Here is an 18,411-nt window from a genome sequence, read left to right on the forward strand (position 1 = left end):
CCAAAAAAAAAAAAAAAAAAAAAAAAATCAGTAAACTGTTTAGAAAAGGCACCGTTTTGATGGTTCATACTTTGGTACTGGGCTCCTGCTACAGAAAACATGTGAAACAGTCAACAACAAAAATACAAACTCATCATTATTTAGGATTGTATAAAAACCTGCAGAAATGTGGACATTAAAAGTCCTTAGTCTAAAAAAACCAAAAAACACACAAACAAGAATAGCACCAGGGAGAGTATAAAAGACCTTTAAAATTTTTAAAAGGCTTTTCTGAAAAATATCTCTCCTTAAAAATGTTTTTATAAACATGTAGTAAAAAGGCAGCTTTTACAGGGAAAAAAACAGTTGGAGGAACATTTCTATGACAATTGTTTTCCTGCAAGTTTAATGCCACATAATCTTGATTCTTTTTTCATCTTTGCTTGCTTTCCAAATCTTTTCTCCCAGGAAGAGTGGGTTATGGAATGAAAAGCTGAAACCAATTTGAAGTCGTGCATTAATCCAGCCTGAAAACAAGGGGCAAAGGCTAAAATCAGTGGGGGGTGCACCTGCTGATTGTGCGACTTCCTTGACTCATTTCAACCAATGCCCCAGGACTGCCACGAGCTTCACATGGGCAGAGCCCTCCATCCTTGCAAAACGCACCAGGCTTCCCTGTGGGTCTGCACGGGCACCAAGGTCCTCCCCACCTGAAGCTCACCACAGGTGCAGAAACTAAGGACTGATTTCATGCGACAGTACACAAGGGACGGGCTGAGAACTTAGTGTTTTGATCCAGATCCAGAATGCATTTCGGCTTCTCGTCGAAAAGCTGCACATGGAGTTGCTGTGGGTTTGCACACACAGGCACCCAGGTAACCAGCCACGCGGTTACTCGAGTACCACATTCTGCATGCCGAAACCACCTGAAAATCCAGCCCCCGTACATCTTCGGAGATAACTGTGTATCAATTGCAGGAGCTAGATTATTTCTTATCCCTGAGTGGTGTAGAAAGGATTGCACAGATGGGGGAGATGGCACATAGGAGCTCTACTTGGCTTTTCTTCAGCATTTTGGCAATTGGTGCATCTCACTTGGGGATATGCTAACAGAAGGAGCTTCCAGGAGCAACAGGAGAGGAAGTGTCAATACAGAAATGAGCTCCACTGCCAGAAAGTCCCAATTCTGACATGCTTTCTCATGCAGCCACTTCCCGCTGCCTTTCAAAGCAGGCAGGACGGCTGTATCGGCAGCTGAGGCTGGAAATAGAAAATAACCAGCACACAGACCAAGAACAGCTCTATGCAGGGAAACATGAGGTTTTCCATTTGCTGGGGAGGACGCCCTCTTCCAGCACCTGAGAAGGAGATGCACAGAGGTCTCCAGTTGTCAGGGAGAGGTAGAAGGAGCAAGGAGAGAAGCTGTCATTTCCAGTGGGTCCAACTCGTTGTGGAGGTTGCACTTGATGGTGCTGAGAGCAATGCAAAAGGCCGCCCATTTGCCCTAACACGCCCTGCAAGATTGATTTTGGAGGCCTGGTAGTCACCTGACTTTGCACAAGAAACTGATGCTTAATTCGGAAAGCAAGAGTCTGGGGGAGAAATAGAAGCACCGCTAGGTCTCCAATCCCACGTCTGTCTGCTCAAAGCTTTTCTTTCATGCAGAGGGCTTTGCTAGGTCTGCTCTGACACTAGTAACACTAGAGCCAATCCAACTGGACATTTACAAGCACATGCTTCACATTAAGCATGAGTCGAGGTACTTTGCTCAACTGAGGTCATTGGTTTGTTTGTTTTTTATGACTCAATTCAAGGCAATGGGAAGTGGTGCAGCAACACGCCGGAGTCCCAGGTCTCGGGAACCATCAGCCGTGCCAGCCTGCAGAGGAAACCTGGCCTTGCTAGAAGGGGGTCTGTTGGATTAGCATGCTTCCCAGGGACCCTGCTGATTGTGCAGATGCATAGCGTGGCAGTGAGAGCTCTGTGCAGCGCTGGCATGCCTGGTCCACAACTTGATCGCTGACATCTTGGGTCCCAGGCTTTATCTGGATCGTTCCCAGAGAAGGCTGCTCAGTCATTCAGCATTTAGAGACAAACTTCTCCAAAGGAGTTTCATTGAGGCAGGAGTCACAGAAGGGGTCAGCTATAGCCATGCTGGCTTTGGCCACACCAGATTGGGAGCTCTTTCTTCCAGCTTACTGCACACTAAAGCCACACGTGGTTTTTCTGACCGCAAAATTTTCAACCTGTGTCAAGTCAGACCTAGAAAGAGGCTGTCCCTTTTGAATGTGGGGCTGACTGCAGTGCTGCACATATAGTCTGGAGGTGCCATCCCATCTCTGTGCACACAGCAGGCAAGCGTTCCCTTTTTGTCCAGTCCCAGGCTTGTGGGGGCTGGCAAAGACTGTGCTAAAAGGTGCCTTTTTGCTGCTTCACACGTGCACAGAGATGGCCAGCAAACCAGTCAAGAACCATGTCTGAACACAGTACAACAGACTCACCCAGGGAGCCTGAGCATTTACTCTCTGGCACATGGGAAGGTGAGGAAGAGGAGGATTTCCCATTTACATAGGTCTAACTCCTACCATACAGCAAAGACCCCACTGATGACAGTTGCAGAAGAACAGGCTGTATTCGAAGAGTGAAATCTTAGCCCAGGTGAAGGCAAGAGGAGCTGTATCATGGATTTCAGCAGGGCCACGGTTTCACCCTAGGGATTTCAGTGTTGGGTGAAGTCAGTGCGATTTTTGCTCCTCGTATTTCTGATGGAACAAAGGCTCGCTGCACCTTTCTGGATGCTGCAATGGTTTCTCTGCAAATGGGCTGCCCATTGCTGTTCGCATTAGCAACACGGGTCCCATTTATGAAACCATACAGAAAGTTGTGGGGAAAGAGAAGGTGGGGCTGTTTGCAAGACACATACATACATACATCACTGAATATCAGCACTGCCCTCCCTAGTGTCGGCACGTCCCTTTGGGAAACGTGTGTTAAGAGAACACCAGAGCCCAAATCCTCAAATGTGATGTTTGACCTCTTGAGCCTCTCTGCTGGATTCTGAATTGGAAAGTTAAAAGCTGGTTTTAAAAAGGAAGTAGTGAGTCCTGGTAAACTACTGCCGGACGCACAAAAACAGCATTTCTTTAGCTCTAGCTAGAAAAGTAATTCTACCACCTCACAGTTCAGTTTTAGCTACATTCAGGTCTAGGAGTCTCCACATTCTCATGTAACGCCTTAAAGCAGCAACAAAAGTATAAAAACCATTAACATTTAACCAAAAAAAAAAACCTGTAAAAAATATAAAAGGATTTGGTCCTTGTATCCTGCTTGTTTGTTCAGTGTATATAACCGGGCAGGGTTCTTTACATCAGATGCTACGGTTTTGGTTTCTTAGCCATCGTTTTAGGAGAGGTTGAGTTTAAAAAAAAAAAAAAAGCATTGTGCTTCTACCTATTTCAAGTTTTCCTGCAGCACCTCAGACAGCTGCTTTCACACTCAGCACCTGAGTCGCTGCTTTCCAGCCGGACGTGACATTGGTATGTTTAATGCTCTTGGATGAGATGTCTCAGGCTCAGTTGTATGTACAGTCTCCTGCACGGGGTCCTTTGAGCTCTGCTTTCTCTATGCTCTAAATACCACTTTCTTCTGTCCCTTAAAATTAAAAAAAAAAAAAAGTTACCCTACCAGGTTCATTGGTTAAGGAAAGTTTCCCCGAGCTCTCCCAACAGCCCTGCTTCCTTCCCAGCATAGCCTGGGGGGTCATTTTCTAGGAGGTCATGGAGCTGATGGGAAATGCTGCCTGGTCTTGTCCTTCCCTCTCCCACAGAGGCAGTGGAGCTAGTGCACCCTTACCAGAAGAGAGACGAGAAGATCCCTGGTTGCTATTCACAGGCAAAATAATCCTTGAGCGGGGCGAACAGGTGCCGAATGACCGGGACGCTCCATGACCTGCCAAGCAGCTTCTGGCGAGCTCCGCGCCCCATGTTGGACACGTCCGTGTAGTGGAGGGGGAAGCCAAAAATCCTGCAGGGGTGGGAGAAAAGCAGAATCTTCATTCAGGAGGGAACCCGCACGTCGGTGCATTTATAAGTCTACCCTACAATCACCGGGTTATTTCCCACGGGCCGACACCCTGGCCCCATGCATTGCTGGAATCGCTGCTGATGCTTCTTGGGGATGTCTTTGTTTTGTCTCACAAGGGGCACCTCATCCACACACCGAGGCCCAGCTTCCCAGCGTGTGAGCATATTTCTTGCTCCCTTATCTGCACCTCTGCTGTAGGCATGCAAGCAAGCATCTCTGCACACTTCCTTTGTGGGTGCAAGCCACTCTCATTCAAAGAAACCCCCACCCTTTAAAAACCTGCCCCCAAGCCACAACCCTGATCCCTATGAAGTCAGTAGGACAGTCTGGGTATTTCTGTCATGTCTCCAAGAGCCAGCACTCCACATTAACACCAAGACCCCTCCCTGCTTCCCATAGTCACAAACAGGACTTTTCGACTGCAGATCTACAAGCATTTCAGCAGCTAGGGAAACTGAGGCACCGAGAAGGACACAACATGCCCAAGATCACCCAGCTGGCCAGCAGAAGAGCCAGGAATACAATTCGGTCTTTACAAGGATGAACCTCCTGAAAAAATATCATGCCTACAAAACCTTAGCCAGTCGAATATCATGGTCATGCTATGGCAAATATGACAGATAGGGGCCACAGGCTGGACAAGCAGGAGACGTGCGGCTCAAGGCGGGATCTGCACTAGGAGAAGTGACCCCAGGCAGCTCCATGCAGCAGCACGATCAGCCACCGTTGCTGCCACGGGTATTTTTGCACTCCCCAAGGCTACTGTCTTGGTCGCTCCCAAAGTCACACCACTGCCCTGCATGCAAAGAGGAGTCTGTTCCCTGCCGTCTGTCTCACAGGGAGGGACAGATGCAGGCCGCAGCAGTCCTACGTGCATGCAGACAGGAGCACACAGAACCCAGGGTGACTAGTTCTTGGTAACGTATCAGCAGCAAAGCCATCTACAAATGCTGCTGGCATCTCCAGTTAAAAGGCAGTGATGATCATTGGTTTGAAACGGCCGTGGTCCACTGCGACCAAACTCCACAGGCGTTTTCAGGTTGTTGGTTGTACCCGTGTCGGTCTACGGACATACGCAGACAAGATTCTTTGGGTAGACAGGATATCTTTAATTAGAGCAACTAAATAGTGCCTGAAAACTTGCAAAAAACAATTTTTCCAACTATTTAGTTAGTGTAATAAAAGAGATCACATCTACCCAAAGAACTTTGCCTACGGTTATTTTCTACATGTCAGCAGCAATGCAGGGCCCAAAGGTGAGCACAGCTCAGCTTCTGCAGGAAAATAACGCTTTTAACTCCCCTGAAAACTGGAGAATGACCCCATTCTACCATGTGCATGGCTTAGTCCTGCCACCAGCAACCCCAAAACACAGCCCAGCTTTCCTGGGAACTCTAATTAACAACCTGAGCCATCGCCTGGGTGCGGCGTTTAATAAAAGAAAATAAAAAGCTAACAAAAAATCATAGATTCATAGATTCATAGATTAAGGGTCGGAAGGGACCTAGTAGATCTACTAGCCCCGCCCCCCCGCCAGGGCGGGAGAACAACAAAAAACCCCAAAAGAGAAACGGGACTCAAATGAGTCCAGCCAGGTAGGCATCCAGCCTCTTCTTAAAGACCCCCAGGGTAGGGGCCAGCACCACTTCCCCTGGAAGTTGGTTCCAGCTCCTAGCCGCCCTAACTGTGAAGTAGTTTTTGCGGATGTCCAATCTATACCTCCTCTCCATCAACTTGTGCCCATTACTCCTTGTTATGCCAGCGGGCGCTAGGGGAAACAGCGTCTCCCCCAAACCCTTCTGGTCCCCCCAAGTGAGTCTATAGATGGTCACCAGGTCCCCCCTCAGCCTTCTCTTTAAATCCAGTAAATTAAATAAAAATCAGCCCCAAAAGCACTGCTCTTTGCCCAGGTCAGCACCAGCAACTGTCCAAATCATCAAACTGCAGCAAATAGAAACCAAGGAGGGAACAAGAAGCCTCCAAACCCCGGAGAAACCCCCTTCCTGGCACGCCGGCTCGTCCATGTGACCTCCTAGACACCCAAGCAGGGTCATCGGGTTATTCTGGCTAAGACCAGGTTACCAAGCACACCTTGCAGTCCCTTTCCCGCGACATACGGCGTATGCTAGAGCGGCACAACTCCATTCCACGGACCAGTTGAAAACGGAAGGCTTTTGTCCCAGACCCTTGGCTTTTCGGGGGCCCCGCCACAACGGACAGCAGATGTGATCACAGACCCCCAAGGAACAAGCCTGCAGGTCCGCGCTGCTCCTCGCACCGCCTTTGGAGGCCCTGGCCCAAGCTCCCCGGCTGCAGCGCCCACCCCTCCCTAGCAGGGCTCACCTTTCTAACTCAGAGCACCACAACATGTCTTCCTTCCCGTTCATGAGAACAGGGAGCTTCATGCCTTTCCCCTGCTTGAGCGAGTTGGTTTTAGTCGTTATGGTTTGCACCTTCTTCAACTGAAGAACAAAACAACAAGCGTGACGTGAACCTCCAAGCCCGCGCATCAAGCATATGCCTTTCAGGCTCTTCCGAGGCCGGGGCTGATCCAGCCGCGGGGATGAGGCTGGGCAGAGGAAGGGCATGCCGGTGCTTCCAGCATTTCCATTAGCACAGCGTCTGCCCCTACGAGCCAGGCAGCTCTTCAAAGCACTTGCATGAGAGGGCATTTTCTTACAGCAATGGCTGGGGGCACAGCCACATCCTCTGGCCACTTTGGCATCTGCTGCCAAGGAAGAAAGATCCCGATTCATGGATATCAAGGCAGACGAGCAGCTTGGGGCTCCCGACGAGAGTGCCAGCCAGGCTGTGGTTTGCCCACCTTAGCAAGGGCTGCACCACAGGCTCACAAGCCCCCCAAACGACTGGCAGATGCTGGGCTTGGGGCCCCAACGTGGAGGATTTCTCAGACGGGCACCGCAATCCAGAGACAGAAGCAAATCCACCACCTCACCAGACCCACCAAGAGCAGAAGGGGAAGAGAGAGCTTGGATCCAGAAAGACGGGTCTTAAGGGAGACAGAAAGAGAGAGAGATGCAAACACTCTCGGGCCCAGAGAAGGCAAAGAGTCAGAGAGGGGGTCCCCAGAGAGTGCCCAGCTCCGAGGACATCCCCTGCGATGGGTGCAGCCTCGTGAAGCCCAAAGACCTCACATCACAGGAAGGTGAGAAACACCCCAGAGGGGGGGAAAGGGGAAAGGGAAAAAGGTTGAACAGTGACTCTTACCGTCGCTATCCTACTGTATTCCAGGCAGTCCTGAAGCTCAACTTTATCAGTCCTTGAAGCTACCACAGGCCTGAGAACAGGCAAAGCTCGTTACAGTCTAAAATCCACAGAGACCTGCGCTCTCCAGCGCTCCGGCACTGGGGCACGCTCACATCCTCTGCAGCAGCAGAGAACATGGCATCATTTGCAAGAACAAGTGAGCAAACGTAACCCCAGCCTGAAGGTCAGGTGTGGGAAAATAAGGCCTCACAGTTAATCTCATACACAGGTAAACAGCCTTTCATGAGATCCACAGGGTTTGCCCAGCAGAAAACAGAAAAGCATCAAAATCTGGTCCTCTCCCTTGAGAGCTTTCTGATCAGGGAAAGAAACTTGTAGGTGATGTGACTTCTGGCCCTTTCCCCCCTCCCTCTTTCTTCTAATTCACAAGGAAAAGGACAAGGAGAGGGGGGGGACCAGAGAGACGCTCCTGAGCAGATTCTCTTAAATCTGACAGCGCGACCGCAAGACGTAGCGGTGAATGCAAACAGCCTGCACAACACCAGCAGCAACCAAATCTGGCAACAGGGCTCTTCTCGACAATGCAAACAGACTGAACACTGCCCATGAGGAAGAGCGGTCAGCACGGAGGCTGGATGATGGGGAAGCGCAGATTTCTTCTCAATGACATTGTTTTAGTGAACGAGCTCTTTCACCAGGACCCCTCCAGGTGATGCAAGAGCACCCTGGAAGCAACAAGCATCAGTGAGCAACGACCCCAGATCTGGCTGAAGCATCAAAATCCCAGCTTCTTCTGAAAGGACAGTGAGGCTGCTGCCTTCAGCCAGCTGGGAATCCCAGCCCAAGGGCTGCTTCCACTGCCGCCACCAACGCTGCTCTGTACACCATGCACCCCTTTGCATTTTCCATCCTTCCTCGACACTGCCCTGTGCAACCCTTTTCCCAGGTGCAAACGTCTGCTCCAGAAAGCAGACTGCAACCTCGGCCTGCAGCACTGATCTGCTCCCTCCTCCCTTCCTGCAAGGCTGTGTCCTGTGTCCGACTACCCAGCAGCGCTGAGGCCACTGGGCAATCTCACACCCAGCTCTCCAAAGACAACAAGGTCCGATCTCTGTCTGCCACCAGCCAGTTCCAGCTCCCAGCTCCTGCTGCAAACACATGGTCGTGACACTGACTGCCCTTGTTCAGTCTCACTGGGTAGGGTTAGCCCTTTTACAGAACCGACCCACAACCCCTTCACATGTGGCTTCGACTCCACCTGTTTCACCAGCACATGGTGGTTATACAGTTTACAGTAGGTGCCATCATCCCTCACCATCATCAGGATGCAATTAGACCATGAAACGGCTTAGAGCATGCTCCACTACAGTAACAGTATGAATCATTTACAGGAAAGTCATTCGCTGCCGCTCTGAGAGCTCTGTCCTTCTTCACAGCTGTCCTAGATCCCCAACAACTTTGTATTAATAGCAGCATGTGAAGTGCAGGAAGAGCTAGTACGGTTTAACCTCATTTGACTTGTCGCTTGCTCAACAGAACTTGTTCTAAATCAGGATGCGAGGTCGACAACCCACTGTCTGTGGTGCCCTGGATAAAGACTTCGGCAGGTAACATTGTCAAAAGCACCCAAGTTCATTGTCAAATGCTTTTACTTCCTTTTACTTCTGAAAATGTCACCCTGAGTCCACCCTCCAGGGGCATCCCCAGGGACCTCCACTTTGGAGTCTGCACATAGGTACCAACAAAAATGCAACCACAAGCTTCAAAATGCAAAAGGTGATCGAGGCTACACTGCTGGTCCTGGACGCCTGTCCCCCAGGGACCTACACCCATCAGGGTCAGCGCTAATTGCTTTAACTCCCACAAATGCCTGCACCTAAAGTGTAGACAGCAAAGCTCTAGAAATCAGCATGCGATCCCATTGATTTCTTTCCATCTGCATTGACCTACCTGGGGCTTTGGGAGATGGAAAATTCCATCTTCTGCAGCTCGAAAGGTTAGGTTAATAAGGTCACTATCGGCCTGATTTTAAAGCATCCCTTTAATCTATGTTTTCCTGTGAATTTTGACGAAGCAAAGTGTGCTGCACAGAAATCTCTGGACACTTCTGCTTATGCACGATACCCGCAGCCTTTTTAGAAAGCCAAGTGTGTGTGGTGGGGTCCGCGCAGCACCAAGCTGATGGGACAACGACTAATGGGAACTGCGGCTTGCTCTGCACCGCTCAGATCCACACCTCCAGTCCCACAGCACTCGGTGCAAGAGACAATCCCATGCTATAAGCAAGCCACAGTTACTCATCCTCAAAAGATGCACACACCCTAAAGACAACTTGATGCAGCGCCCACGCTGAAGTCAAGGGAAAGGTCCCCACTGATTCCGTCCCTCATTCTAAAACACTTGTAGATGCCTGTAACTGCGAGCAGCGAGCGCACCACTCCTTGGAGACTTGAGCCCAACGGGCTGGAGCACTGCAGGCTAATAAGTCTCCCTGGCTCTCCGGAGCTGCACCTGGGGCCAGGAAGGATGAAATGGGAGAGGCTTGCAAGTGAAAAAGTTACCTGTTCATCCCTGGCAGATTGCCCCAAAAATAGCGCGCTCGGTGTGCCGCCGACACCTTGACAGCATCGATCATCACCGGGTTACACTGCAGGCCAACAGAGAGAAGAGGGAAACGTCAGAAAGAGGGACCAGGGCAAAGCACCTGTGGCCACGCCAGGTAGGGCCCTGCTTCTGGGGTAACCAGTGGATGTGGCATTAAGACAGAAAGGCCTTTTCTCTAAGAGCCCACAGTTGCCAGTACTACTGCTGCATTCGGGTGCACCGGGGAGCTCTAGAAACACAGGTATGAGCCTGGACCCTCCCACCACACGCCCCAACCCATCTTGGTAGTGTCTTCTTGTCACTCCTGCAGGCTCAAGGACAGAAGTGCCACTTAGGTGATGACTAGCAATAGGCAACAGGCAGGCAGCAAATAGTATCACAGACTAACCCCCCAAAGCTGATGAACAGAGTCCCCACAGCAAAGCTGAGAATCATTAAACCCATTTTATGATGGGGAAGCTGAGGCACAGAGGGTGCTGGCCAAGGTTGATGGGGAAGGCTGCAGCGCAGCCAGTGCAAGACATCCGGCCTCGAAAGCATCCCTCCTCCTCCCACCCCACCATGCACACTAGTCCTGCTTGGGGTTTTCACAGCCACAGATCACAGCCCAGCTTTGTCTTGGCTTTCCATGAGAAGCCACATTGGGATGACACCCACTTCTAGGCTGCCGCACGGAGGCAAGTAACCCACGGCAAGCCTTACCTCCAGAAACCGGGAGATGTCCCTCTTGTCATTGACCCTCATGGCAACGACGTTCTCGAACATCCAGAAGAAGGGGCGTTCCTCGCCCATCTTTGGGCGCGCGTAATTGAGGAGGTGGTAAAACTCGAAGAACAGCCGCCCGGTTCCTTCTGCAACGGGGCAAGCCGAGACGGTCAGGGAGGTCTGCACCCGCATGAGAAGACAGCACCAACAACACCTGGTGCTCATGGAGGTGGCCGGGCTTAACCATCCTGTGTCCCACCAGATATAAGGCGCTAGTGGGACCACATCAAGGAAGAGCAGAGGGGAAGAATTCGGTCTCCGAGGCCCATCCCATCACGGGAACCCACTAACCCCATGTGGCAGGAGCTTGGGACTTGCAAAACACCGACTCAGTTTCCAGTGGCCAAACAGCCCAAGGTGAGACAGCAGGCTCCTTTTTGGCCCCTGCACCTCCTCCCAAGGGGGGGACTCACAACTGGAGAACCAGGAGCTGAAGGGCTCCACATCCGAAAGCCACAAGCCCCTCCAGAAACCAAGCCACCTTACCATACAGCCCCTTCCTGGCAGGGTTCACAATAGAGAGGTCGTTGCAGGGGCTGCCACCGATCACCAAGTCGAAAGGCCCCCACTCGTCAATCTGGAAAAGACGGAGAGAGGGACTCAGCCCAAACGAAGTCCCAAAATGGCACGTGGTGAAAAGGGGCAGGACGGCAGGCAGCTGGCATGCTGTTCCTTGTCAGGAGCCAAGCAGGACAGGCTGGGGCGCAGGAAGTCGCATGCTCACGTTTCTCTTGGTTATGTTCCGGACATCGTGCACATAGGTGATGTTCCCTTCGTGCCGGACGGTGCCCACGGCAATGGACTCCTCGCATATCTCCGAAGCGATGTATTTCTCCACTTTAATGCCCAGGTCCTTCAGAACCAGGTAACCTGCCCGGGGAAGGAAAGCCAGGGTGAGTGCTGGCTGCAGGGATCTTTTCAGGCTCTTAGCTTCCTCCACCAGCCCGCAACACACCTGGTCTGGGCGCGATGCAGAGGGGGGACATTTGTGCAGCTCTGGGCCTTCAAGAGCCCACCCCACCCATACAGGCATATCTGCTTGACTGAAGCTCATTCCTACAAGGGGGCTCCACAAAGCTGTTGCCTCTCCCCAAGGTCAGCAGACGGGGAAGTGCTTTGCTGAGGAAGCAGCAGGGGCCTGCACATGGTTCTGCAAACGTGCCCCCACCCCGTGCCGCCAGCAGGGACCTGCGTGCAGAGGGACGCTGAGAATGGGGCCTTGACAGGCTGGGACTCTTCCTTCATCTCATCCTCCATACTTAATAATAAAGGGCCAGTGGTACAGCTGCAGCACACCACCAGAAATGCTGGCTGTGCCATGGACTAACTGCATGACCTTGGCCGAGTCACTTCATCCCTCCCTGCCTTGGTTTTCTCATCTGTGACATGGGTCTGCCAGCACTGACTGGCTGCACCAGCACACATCACATTTGTTCAAGGCTTTGCTAAGGATTTAGCAGCTCCTAGGAGAGTGATCACAGCTATTTAATCCTGCAACTCTTTCCTACTCACCCCCTCCTGGCTCCTCACCTGTCGCTATGCCATCGAATAAGGACAGCACTCGGATGGGCTTCCGCTTTGCTGCGGGGATGGCTGGGTAGATTTTAGGGGCCTCCTGCGATGAAAGAGAGGGAAGATGAAAGCTTAGCTCGTGGTCTTGGTGCTCCACGAGGCTGCTGGAAATGCCCAGGCCCTATCGCTGCCAGCTGAGAATCAGCCCCATGCCCCACGTGGCCACGTGTCAGCAGCACAGAGGAAGTGCTGGATGCCTTCCCACTCCACAACCCCAGGTTTCCCCATTCCCAGCGTCATGTGCAGCACTGCATCCTTCCCCGTCCCTCAACCCTCCTGAGCTCACCGGCACGCCAGACCCTCGCGCCCATTGCCTTACGTATTCCTGCCCCTTGTCACTGGTGAAGAAGTCCTGCAGCCGGACGTTCCAGTCCTGGCGGCGCTGCAGGACCCCATAGCACTTCTGAGGCTGGCACATGTAGCAGCTCCACGGCTCTTGCTCCTTGGCCTTCTCCGAGCTCCCTCGCCCTACCAGGACCTCCAAGCACTCCACGCAGAAGCACCTGGGGAAGCCGGGGGACATGGTAATTCTCACTGCTGGGGCACCCCATTGCCTGCCCCCACACTACATGACAAGCTTCCCGGGTCAGGCAGCCGTGCCCCCAAGCACAGGGCTCAGCTCTGCATGAGCAAATCCAAACACAGCTTTGCCAGTCCTGTGGTGGTGCTGGGAGGCTAATTAGCGCAGTCACCCAGCAGTGGTAATTAGCCTGCCCATAGCATCAAACAAGCATCAAATGCTTCCTATTTAAGAAGTGGCCCATATATGTCCCATATCTGAGGGCAGTGCTTCCAAGCCCAGCAAGTTGACCCTGTAGACAGCCTCAGTCACCTTCCATGCAAATCCCCCATGGACAGTACACACTGCCTCGGGGTCCAGCTCCCAGGCCTTTCCCATCTTGCAAGAGGAGAGCAGGTTTCTGTGTCTCCTCTGGGACCCCGGGAATCCAGGGAGCGAGAATGATGAGCGCTAGCTGCGTATCTGCAAGGGACTCTTGCCGATATCCCAGGTGAGAGCTATTGTCACACAGGGCTAGAGGCAGGGATCTACCCAGGCCTGGGGCTGGTGGATCACAGCGCACTGCAGACATGCACTTCAAGCAGAGAATGGGGTATCCCACTGGGAAACCCTGTCCCCAAGCTCCACCTAATCCCAGGACTGGAGATGCCTTCTCTGCAGAGAGAGGCACAGACACAATCCAGGCAAGGGGAAACAGGAGCAGCCAGGGAAGCCATAGCCTTAAAGCAGATCCCTCTGAATGAGGATGAAGTAGTAACTTCCCTTCTCAGGCTGGGGTGTTCGAAGGAGCTCAAAGAAGCCGGGCACCCAGTAGTCGGTCCAGTCTTTCAGTCTCCTTCCAAAATCTCAACCCCACTAGTGCTCCAAGTTCTCATCTGCACTCAGCAGCCTGTCCTTGCATGGTCCTACAGGATGCATTATGGCCGGAGGCCAGAGCTCTCTCATCCGGGTGCTTATCCCTCAGCTCCCAAAGCTGCCTTGAGGCCCCAGGGTGCAAGGCCCCAGGTCCTACAGCAGCATGGAGCCTCCACAGCTCACCCCATCTCCCAGGCCCCTGCACCCAGGGTCGCCTGCAGGGGGAGGGATGGTGAGGGAGAGGGAGAAGGGGAGCAGGCAGGAGCAGGGCTGCCCACCTGTAGCAGCTGGTGTTACTGCACAGCAGCAGCTCCTTGCCCTTGCAGCAGACAGTGCAGTAGGACTGGTAGCCGTCATCGTCATACATGTAGAAGAGCTCCAGGAATCTTTCCTAGCAGCAAAACATGCCCCAAAACAAGAGCGAGTCAGGCCCCCAGAGCCAGCTGCCATGCCCCAATCATCTCCAGCTCCAGCCCACCTCCTTTCCCCTGCCCAGCCCCTTCTCGCAGGCAGCAGGTAACCCCTCCATAGGAACTCCTTGCAGAAAAAGCCTAGCAATGCTCACCCAGGCCCAGGGCTCTCACATGCTCTGCCAGCAGCCTCTCTGATCCCAGCCCAATTAGCTGCTGCTTTTGAGACCCAGCAAGCTGCAGCAGCCAGCTTACCATTAGGCTAGCATGGGCGCATCCCCCCACACGCACCGGGCAGAGGTCACCACCCTAAGAAACTTACCCTGCAAGTCTGGCAAAGGCCCCCCTCAAACAGCGGGTGGAACGTGACCGGGTTTTTCCTTCCACATGACAAGCAGTTGTCTGTGAATGAATACAATGCACCACCTTGAAGCGTTATCGGTGATTTTATCACGGGAACACCTGAAGGCCTGACACTAGTCTAGGGGGCAACACAGGGGTGCATTTCACCCTGAGCAAGCACTCCCCAGACAGCACCAGGGGCAGCTTCCACTAATCCCACGCGGTGCAATTAAGCAGGAGACACCAATTATCTCACTCTTGGTGCCGTATCCAAGCACCCAACTTAGCCACAGACTTTTTAATCAAAGGAAAAAGGAACTAATTACCTTCGAGGCTCCAGTTGTTGTTTGTGACTTTAGAAACCATTTGCTCTTTAAAAGAAAAAGAAAAAACACATAAAGGGAAAAATACACTCAGTCCTTCCAGGATTCTGCACAGCAAACTGTACGTGGAGGCACCGCAGCAGGGCTGAGCGGTCATGTGGTGGAGGGAAACTGCGTGTGCAATTACATATACTCCTGGCAGAAAGCACACGTACGTATGGACCCAAGTGGGAATGAGTGTGGGAAGAGGTTAAAGCTGCCTCCAGGTAAGAGTATGTGTTGCCAGGCAGGATTAGGATACATGCAGGTTTTGGAGGAGATGGGGTGCGCGTGCATGTCTACATGCCTAGGTCATGAATAAACATGCAAGAGGTATAGGAAGGAACAAAGCAGGAACTGCCCTAGCATTGCTACCAGGGCTCGTCACACTCATTTATGGAAAACACCATTCTTCCTCCAGCCGCAAGCAGGGTCAAAATGAGCTCGTACCAGCCTCCCTGAGTGGTTTCTCTCCAGGGCCAGGGGCACATGAGCTGTCTCCCCCTTGGGAGACATGCTGCCCGCTCCTGCTCACCTCGCGTCTGGTCCTTGTCCGCGTGTGCCTCCTTGCCGTTGCTACAGACGTTGGTTTTCAGGCGCTTGGCCGGGGGGCAGTGCTCTGGGGTGGAGACCTCTTCCATGCTGCTGCGACGGGTGCCGCCCTCTGGAGAAGGAGGTAAGGCAGGTCTTCCCAGTCAAGCCAGGCATTTTCGGGGCCACCTCCCAATGACAGCTAAAGGGAACTAACTGGGGGGCAAGCCCCCTCCTCGCCCCCCACCCCCGAGCTGAATGGGAGCTCAGCCCCTGCGGGCACCATTTAATTAGAGCTGATCTGCACCCTACTCCATGCCCAGGGCAGGAGGCTTTTGCATGTGCCAATCCCTCACGCTAGCCTGTACCCAGGGAAGAAATGCACCCCAGTGTCCAGCCATCCGCAGTTCTTTACCACTTTGAAAGGAAGAAGGGGGTAGAATCGCTCGGTCTCTTCTGCTTCCCAAGCACACGTGTGCTCGCAGCCCCAGCTGCAACAGTCCTGTGATAGACAGACCAAGGCCAAACCACTGGAGTCAGACCCACTGGACATCCCTCCTGCTCACATGCACGCGAACATGGCACCCGGGCCTGGTCCTCCCAGCACAGATGTATCCAGCTCGGCTGCTGAGACGGGCAATGCTGGCCCTGGGGGAGGCCTGGGCAGGAGAGGGTGGGCGATTTCTGTGCATCTGGGTAGTTCGCTCCCCTCTTCCTGAACCAAAGCCCCCCGGAAACCAGGACCCTGAGAGGTACATTTCAAGGGCCAGGCTCATTTTATTTTTTGCTCTAAAGCACAAGCAAAATCTTTCCCTATAGGGAAGCCCACAGAGGGCCAGGTCCTTGCCTGCCCCATGGCACTTGGACACAGCCCGGGCCTAGGGGCTGCAGGTGATATCTGATTTCCTGGAGCAAGATTTGGAGGGTCCCTAGCAGGTGCTCTGCCTCCTTGCTTGGCTGCTGCTAGATGGTTACACTTCCGGCTCATCTCCAGCCAAGGCCAGGCCCTTCTTGCGCAACTCCACCACCCCAGGGCTGACTCTGACCTGCTGCATAACAGCCAGTCTGAGCAGGAGGTTATTGAGGAGGTGGGGACTGTGCACTGGCCAGCGCAAATACCCCAGTGCAGGCAACCCTCCCAGCCAGCGCCAGCATCCCAAAAGCATCACACCTGGAGTGCTGGGTGGTTTCAGTCCCTTCCAGCCCATGGGCTTGAAGCCACTGAGCGCCCACTCGATCATGGGCTTCAGCTTCTCCTCCAGGGATTCCCTAGCCGTGCCAGGGAAGGTCTTTCCCGCCCGGCCCTTGGCAACCTGCCGGAGAGAGGGGAGATATTATTGCGTTAGGTACAGCGCCCGGGAAGCCGTCGCTGCAGGGGGACCCTGCAATTCCTGTCTGGATGCAGCCTGCACCACCTGGACATGTGCACACTGGGCTCATTCATACCAGTGCCTGCAGCAACAGCTGTGCCTGGGGAGAGGAGACCTGCAGCCTCCCCGCTCCGCTCCCCAGGCGGCACGGCCACGAATTCCAGCAGTGGGCATGCCAGCCCTGGAGCCATGGCACCGTCCCCCTCCCACGCACGCCTGCAAGCCCCAGACCAGCCGAGAGCAGGTCAAATCAGCCCCCGCTCATGGACCTAATCCTGCCCTGTGCCATGCATGGAAGGCAGTGGTGCTCTAGTGGGCCTATGGCTGCAAAGCCCCGAAGAGGGGGGTCTGCTGCGTGTGTACTTGCTTCACAAGACCCAGCACAGAACCTGCCGCCCATCAATCATCGGCCTGGAACAACTGGTCCTTTCGGCGCACGTCCCACACTGCCCCGGGGCTGCGGAGGCAGAGGGCACCTGACCAAGAACCACATCTCAACCCCAGCAATTTTGGTGCCAATCTCTCCATCCCCACTGGGCGAAGGAGAACATGGTATGGCCTGTGCTTTGCAACGGTGCCAAAAGATGGGGAGTGGCTTTCCACAAGGACAACCATGAGCCACAACAGCTGGCACTTTGCCCTGATGCAGGCTTCACCCCAGGGCTCTTGAAGAACTTTGCAGGTCGTGAGTGAAAAACCATGACTGTGAAGCAAGGAACACTTGCTGCCCCCATTTCCAGCGAGACAGATCAGATCAGAGCCCTGGGAAACGTGAGGTCTGCCCCCACCTCCCCTTCAAACCCAGCCAGCAACTCTGCAACCCAGTGCGGCTCTGCCCCCATTACCTCCAGAGCGTGATATATGGCACGTCGATAAGAGACCAGCTTATTGAAGGTGGAGGAGTTGAAATGCTGCCGGAAAGCTATCAGCCGCACCAGCTTGTCTGCCGAAACCTGGAGAGAAGGCAACAAATGCTCAGCAACAGATAGCCAGAGGAAGCAGAGACCTCAGGCCCATGCTTCACTCCGTCCCTCAGGACCTTGCAGGAGGTCACAAACCCCACAAAGTTCGGCAGCACCCCCACAAACACCAGCTGCCCCGGTGTCCCCTAAAAAGGAAGAAAAGCCCAAGTCACCCGCCCAAGGCTTCGCAGTGACCGGAGGGCAAGAGTGAAGGAGAAAACCAGGTGTCCTGGCTCCGAATCCCCTCTCGTGTCGGAGGTCACTAGGCCTGTGCGGTGCGTGGGGTGTTACCCGCATGCACAGAGGCTGCTTTAACACCCAAATCCAGAGTGCTGGGCGCATCCAGGTACTCAGCACACTCATCCCCCTGGGGAAAGCTCCTCTCAGACACAGCCTCTATGTCTCTGTGACCTGGCCCATCACACTGTGCCCCTGGGCTGGGGATGTGGCACCCTGGGCCGCTCTCCAGAGACCCCCCCACCTTCAGCAGATGGGAGCAGAGCTGATGGCGGGCTGTGAGAGGGAGAGTCCCTGGGAGGGGCAGAGGGCAAAGAACAAACAAGGGCTCCTGCCAAGTCCAAGGTGGATGTGAGGACCCACCGGCCTGCACAGGCGTCTCCCCATCTTCCGCAGGTGCATCCTCTGTGCACCTGCAGCAAAGCCATTTCCCAGGCGGGTGACAGTCTGTGCAACCCCCCAGCTCCTTCTGCAGGGGTCCTGGGCAAAGCCTGCACCACTGCCTTTCCCAGGTGTGGGCACAGAGCCCCAAAATCCAGCTCTTCCTTTCCCACAGTCATTTCAGGGCTGCACTGACAGACACCACCCCCC

General features: G+C 53.6%; 1 protein-coding gene across 3 annotated transcripts in view; it reads right to left on the bottom strand.

Annotated features, from left to right (window-relative positions):
- Positions 1-14: 14 nt before the first annotated feature.
- The window catches only part of DNMT3B (DNA methyltransferase 3 beta), a 31,259-nt gene continuing 12,862 nt past the window's right edge, over positions 15-18,411 (bottom strand). For 2 of the 3 annotated variants that reach the window (XM_019509963.1, XM_019509961.1), the window contains 17 exons: positions 17,467-17,574; positions 16,423-16,564; positions 15,667-15,753; positions 15,256-15,384; positions 14,685-14,729; positions 14,339-14,418; positions 13,885-13,997; positions 12,551-12,734; positions 12,190-12,274; positions 11,384-11,529; positions 11,146-11,236; positions 10,597-10,745; positions 9,852-9,937; positions 7,291-7,360; positions 6,406-6,524; positions 3,832-4,002; positions 15-3,630 (listed from right to left, as the gene is read on the bottom strand). In XM_019509963.1, the coding sequence (XP_019365508.1) occupies positions 3,861-4,002; positions 6,406-6,524; positions 7,291-7,360; positions 9,852-9,937; positions 10,597-10,745; positions 11,146-11,236; positions 11,384-11,529; positions 12,190-12,274; positions 12,551-12,734; positions 13,885-13,997; positions 14,339-14,418; positions 14,685-14,729; positions 15,256-15,384; positions 15,667-15,753; positions 16,423-16,564; positions 17,467-17,574 (1,776 nt within the window). In that variant the 3' untranslated portion in view covers positions 15-3,630; positions 3,832-3,860. The remainder of the gene's footprint in view (positions 3,631-3,831; positions 4,003-6,405; positions 6,525-7,290; positions 7,361-9,851; positions 9,938-10,596; positions 10,746-11,145; positions 11,237-11,383; positions 11,530-12,189; positions 12,275-12,550; positions 12,735-13,884; positions 13,998-14,338; positions 14,419-14,684; positions 14,730-15,255; positions 15,385-15,666; positions 15,754-16,422; positions 16,565-17,466; positions 17,575-18,411) is intronic. The other variant, XM_019509962.1, reaches the window with a different exon arrangement.

This window comes from Gavialis gangeticus, unplaced genomic scaffold, assembly GCF_001723915.1.
Source record: "Gavialis gangeticus isolate Ggan-Ray unplaced genomic scaffold, GavGan_comp1, whole genome shotgun sequence".
In the NCBI taxonomy this organism is placed as follows: Eukaryota; Metazoa; Chordata; order Crocodylia; family Gavialidae; genus Gavialis; species Gavialis gangeticus.